Source organism: Myotis brandtii, unplaced genomic scaffold, assembly GCF_000412655.1.
Source record: "Myotis brandtii unplaced genomic scaffold, ASM41265v1 scaffold277, whole genome shotgun sequence".
Classification (NCBI taxonomy): domain Eukaryota; kingdom Metazoa; phylum Chordata; class Mammalia; order Chiroptera; family Vespertilionidae; genus Myotis; species Myotis brandtii.
In genome coordinates, this window is record NW_005360548.1 from 542,775 (window position 1) to 549,021 (window position 6,247).

Sequence of the window (6,247 nt, forward strand, 5' to 3'; positions counted from 1 at the left end):
CGGGGAGGAGGGGAGTTATGGGGGGGGAAAAAAGAGGAACAAATGTAACCTGAACAATAAAGATTTAATTAAAAAAAAAATAAAATAAAAAATAAAAGCTCAATTTCAAAATATTAAATGTCTTAATTCACTTACCTAGAAAAGCAGACACAAGCCATACATTAATGTATTTCTCCTGTTTAACCCTAACTAACATGAAAATTAATTTTAAATATAAGACTCTAAACACTTTCCTGGCTTATTCTTGCACAAATAAGCCACAATGTGATCGTTTGCTTAAAAACCATTTTTTCTTCAACTGTACATGAGGTAGGAGAAGGGAAAGAAAAGTAAAGCCATGGGACAGTTGGCAATGTTAGATTCACAATATACTCAGCATGTGTCCTTGGAGAAAGACTTTTCCTCTGAAGCCATGTTTCATTTACCTGTAAAAGACTATTTCCAAAATTAAATAAAATTATATAATTAAGCAAAAATGATATAATAAAATTGTCTAAAATCAAAGATAAAGAGAAAATTTTAAAATCAGCAAGAGAAAAATAATCTCTCACATATAAGGCTACCCTCCTAAGTCTATCAGCAGATTTTTCAGCAGAAATCTGGCAGAGCAGAATGAGATGTTGTATTCAAAATACTGAAATAAAAACATTTACTTTATTCAGCAAAGATGTTATTCAGAAATAAAGGAGAGCTAAAGACTTTACTAGACAACCAAAAGGAGGAAGTTCATTGTCCTGGCTGGTGTGATTCAGTGGTCAGCTCATGCACATAATGGTTGCAGGTTCAATTCCTGGGTTGGAGGTTCCCTCCCTGCCCCAGTAGGGGTGCATGTGGAAGGCAACCAGTCGATGTGTCTCTCTCATATCTATGTCTCTCTCTCTCTCTCTCTCTCTCTCTCTCTCTCTCCCCCCCCCCCCCCCCCCCCCCTTCCCTCTTCTCCGCCACTTAGAAATATAAATTATAAAAATGCATATATATTGAAAAGTTTGTGCAAGAGGCCACAACTAGCAGGTTGCCAATGAAGATTACATTGAATCACAGGCTGCATTCCCGACACAGAGGATTCTGAGACCAGGGAGCAGGCCGGCAGTTTATGAGGAAATACTCTTGGGATCAGCGCATGTGGAAAAGAAGAGGTTGGGCTAGAGAATTTGCCATCTTAACAATAGTCCAGCCAACCTCATGGAAGCTGTGGAGACAGTCCTATACATTTGTCTCAAGTTCTGATGAGGGGGCTAGTTATATATTTGTAAACATGCTATTGGATGTTGCCTGCCCCCCCCCCCAAAGATCTGTGTTTAGAGGCAAAACCCTTCAGCTGAGGGAATACGCAAAAGGGCCCCCAGCACGCCCAGCAAGTAAAGAGATAAGTCCTTCATTCTTAAAAAAAAAAGACTTAAAGAAAGAGGCATGCCATAACATCTATTACACAGAGTACTAAAATCAATGGTGTGCATGTAAGCAAAGAAGCCAGTGAAACAGAATTGAGAACCCAAATACATTTTCCAGCAAAAATGGAAAATTATGATAATACTAGAGGCCCGATACACGAAATTTGTGCAAGGGGCTCGGCCCTCGCAGCCCCGGCTTCCTCTGGAAGGTTGTTTGGCTGTCTGCTTTAATTAGCATATTACGCTTTTATTATTATAGATAGAGGGGATATTACAAATCAGTGAGGAAAATACTGACTATTACACACTTGCACCATAAATTAATATGAAAAAGATAAATGATTAAGTATAAAAATGAATAAGGGCTGTAAATAGGTAATTCAACTATATCAATAGTAAAGATATGCAAATTAAAACCACAATGAGATATTACTTCAAACACAGATTAGCAAAAAATAGAATAAAATAAAATAAATGTGATAATATCAAGATTTGATACAAAGGAGACAAGAATTTTTATATAAAAGTGCTGATGAATTGATGTATTAGCAAAACCACTTTTGAAAATAATTTTGCAATACTTAGTAAAAGTGAAAATGCACAAGGATAAAATCCTTCAAGGGTATTCACACATATATAAAAGAGACATATAAAAGAATACGCATTTTAACATTATTTTTAATCTAAAGAATCAGAAACAATCCATCCCAAATGTTTATCTACAGATCAAATACAGAATTAAATTGTGGTATATACAGCAAGTCTAGAAAACAATATTAGTGAAAGAAAGCAAATGACAGATTGATATAGAATAATAACATTTCTGTAAATAAAAAACACAAAATTAAAACAATGGAATACTATGCTGTGGTAAAAAAGAAGGAATTCTTACCATTTGCAACAGCATGGATGGAACTGGAGAGCATTATGCTAAGCGAAATAAGCCAGTCAGAGAAAGATAAATATCACATGATCTCACTCATTTATGGAAAATAATGAACAACATAAACTGGTCAACAAAAACAGATCTAGAGATAGTGAAGCATCTTTCAGACCATCAAACCTCAGAGGGTAGGGAATGGTGGAGGTAGGGGAAGAGATCAACCAAAGGACTTGTATGCATGCATATAAGCCTAACCAATGGACACAGACACCAGGGGGGTGAGGGCATGAGTAGGGGGGTTGGGGAACAATGGAGAGATAAGCACACATATGAAATACCTTAATCAATAAAATAAAAAAGAAATCAAGGTGGAACACTTGGAAAGTTGTGAAATAAATGACAGAGAATTCAAGATTGCAGTTCTGAATATACTCAACCAGATGCAAGAAAATACAGACAGAAAAATATATAAAATTATAAAACACACTGAAAAAGGTAATTTTATGGTCAATTTCAGAATACTCTAATACTATAATACAGTACTGAGTTAATCATTTAACTCTAGTATAAAAGATAAAGAACAAATGTATTACAGTAATATAGTTACAATAATTTGCTAATGAATACATAATATAAAGGAGGTAAATTTTAACATCAGGAACATGGCACCCAGCCAATGTGGCTCACTGGTTGAGCATAGACTTATAAACCAGGAGGTCATGGTTTGATTCCAGATCAGGGCAAATACCCAGGTTGTGGGCTTGATACCCAGTGGAAGACATGAAGGAGGCAGCCAATCAATGATTCTCATCATTGGTGTTTCTATCTCTCTCTCTCTCTCCCTGCCTCTCTGCAATCAATAAAAATATACTTTTTTAAATGGGTGAGATAAAAAATGGCAGTGGAGGAAGTGGATGCTAAACTGACATGCTCCCAGGACTAAACTGGAATTACAACTAAAGTACAGAAAAAACATCTTGATTAATCAACTGAAGACTAGGTGGAGAGAATCCCGATAACCAATGGCAGAAAGAGGAGACTGCATAGAGACTGGTAGAAAGGGCAGATATATGAGAGGGCTGGCTGAGCTCCCACAAATAGCAGCTGAAGTCCTGGAGCAATATCTCAGCTGTGTGGGATTGCCACTGAGAACTCTGGGATCTAAATGCCAAGCTGGGCTCCCCAGCCAAAAGTATCAGAACTGAGAAAGGTGCCCACACAACACCTAGTTGTGAAAAGCAGCAGAGTTGCTGTCTGACAGTGAGAGATGGCTGAAAATGCAGGCAACCTCTTAAAGGACCAACCCACAAAATTTCATGTGCAGCTCACTCACCTTTGTCTCTGGCTGAAGGAGGGCAGAGTGGACATGAGCTCTGTGAGCAAAAGCCAGGGTTGGGGGAACTGGGGTTAGAGCTCAGAAGGCAGACACGCTGGTTTCCTGTGCTGAGTCATTTCCTCACACTGCGGAGGACATCTTTCTCAGGCAGACCTTTGCTATCCAGTCAGTTTTTGCCTGGAGAGAGGTTAGTTGCCCTACCCTATTGGAAAATCACTTACCCCACCCTGTGGAGTTTCTGAGACATATTAAGAAACTGAGAATAACAATTAGCCTCCAGGGAGAAGCAATTGTCCCATCCTGTAGGAAAACCTCTCACTCCACCAGTGGATGATTGCCTGAGGCTACTCAAAACTGAATAAAATCAGTCTGCAGACAGAGGCAGGTCTCTAGAGGCTTTGAGTCTTTGCCTGATCTAATTAATCAGAAACAGCATTTGACATTGTCCTGCACTAGAAATTGGGAAGCTAGCAGATCTACTTAATACATAGTCACAAACCCATAAAAGCAGCCAAAATGGGGAGATAAAAAAATAACCTCTAAATGAAAGAATAAGATAATTCTTCAGAAGAAGAACTAAATGAAATGGAGATAAGAAACATATCAGAGAAAGAGTTCAAAATAATGATGGCAAAGATGCTCAGCAGCATGAGAAAAAATACTAAGAAAGAACACAGTGGAAGGAATTCACAGCAGATTAGGGACACCAAGGCTCATATCAGTGAATTAGAAAACAGGGTAGAAAAAAATCACTCAATCAGAGATCCAAAAAGAAAAAACAATTTTTTAAAAGTACAACAGCTAAAGGAAGCTGTGGGACAACATGAAACATAACAATATTCCCATAATAGGTGTGCCAGATGGTGAAGAAAGTGAGCAAGGGATAGAGAACGTGTTTGAAGAAATAATGGCAGAAAACTTTCCTAACTTGGTGAAGGATACAGTCTCACAAGGACAGGAGGCATAGATAGACCCAAGTAAGAAGAACCCAAACAGGCCCATGCCCAGACACATCATAATTAAAATGCCAAAAATTAAAAACAAAGAGAGAATCTTAAAGGCAATAAGAGAAAAACAATTTGTTACCTATGATGGAGTTCCCATAAGGCTGTCAGCTGATTTCCCATCAGAAACTGTACAAGACAGAAGGGAATGGCAAGAAATATTCAAGGTAATGAAAAGCAAGCATCTGAAACCAAGACAATGATATCCAGCAAGGCTATCTTTCAAAAGAGATGGTGAAATAAAGATTTCCCAGACCAAAACAAAAACAAAAACAAAAAGCTAAAGGAGTTTATCACCACCAAACCAGCACTACAAGAAATGCTGAAGAGACTGCTGTAATGAGAAGAAAAACTATATATAGAGAGAAAGAAACAGGCATACAGAATTAAAACAGTAATAAATAAGTACTTATCAATAATAACCATAAAATTAAATGGATGGATTAAATACTAAAATCAAAAGACATAGGGAAGCTGAATGGATATGAAAATATGACCTAATTATATGCTGTCTACAACAGACCCACCTCAGGATGACTCACACAGGATGAGAGTGAAGGGATCGGAAACAATTTTCCATGCAAATGGAAACTAAATCAAAAAGCTGGGGTAGCAATACCCATACCTGACAAAATAGACTTCAAAATGAAGGCAATCACAAGAGAAAACAAAGGTCACTATATAATACTAAAGGAATAGATCCAACAAGAGGATATGACCTGGTAAACACATATGCAGCTAATATAGGAGCACCTAAATAAAATAAAAAACTTATCCAAGACTTTCGGGGAGAGATCAACAATCATACAGTCAGAGTAGGGGATTTTAACAACCTGATGACTTTACTGGATAGATCTTCCAGACAAAAAATTAACAAGGAAGCAGTGATTCTAAATGACACACTGGATCAGATGGATTTAACTGATATTTATAGAACATTTCACCCAAAACTGCAGAATCTATATTCTTCTCAAGTGCACATGGGTCATTCTCAAAGATAGACCACATGTTAGGACACAAAAGAAGTCTCTACAAGTTAAAGAAGATTGAAGTCATATCAAGCATCTTCTCATATCACAATAGAATGAAATTAGAAATCAACTATCATAAAAACACTCAAAAACATTTGAAACACATGGACGCTAAATAGCATGTTAGTAAACAATGAATAGGTTATCAAGGAGATCCAGAAAGAAAACAAAAACTTCCTGGAAACAAATGAAAATGAGCACACAACAACCCAAAATCTATGGAACACAGCAAAAGCAATGCTGAGAGGGAAGTTCATAGCATGACAGGCCTACCTCAAAAAAACAAAAATTAATAATAAATGACTTAACCCTCCAACTTAAAGAATTAGAAAAAGAACAACAAGAAAAGCCCAGAGTAAGTAGAAGGAAGAAAATAATGAATATTAGGGCATATATAAATGACATAAAGACTAAAAAAACAATACAAAACTAAAAAAATACAAAAAATCAATGAAACTAAGAGCTGGTTCTTTGAAAAGATAAACAAGATTGATGAGTCTTTAGCCAGATTAATCAAGAAGAAAAGAGAAAGGACCCACATAATCAAAATCAGAAATGAAAGCAGTGAAGTAACAACTGACACCACAGAAATACAAAGGATT

The 6,247-nt window shown here is 36.8% G+C and overlaps 1 protein-coding gene across 1 annotated transcript in view; it reads right to left on the bottom strand.

Moving 5' to 3' along the window:
- The window catches only part of LOC102243745 (cytochrome P450 2A13-like), a 24,287-nt gene that overhangs the window by 6,055 nt on the left and 11,985 nt on the right, over positions 1-6,247 (bottom strand). Inside the window, 1 exon segment of the mRNA XM_014541692.1 lies at positions 5,814-5,822. Coding sequence (XP_014397178.1) covers positions 5,814-5,822 — 9 coding nt within the window.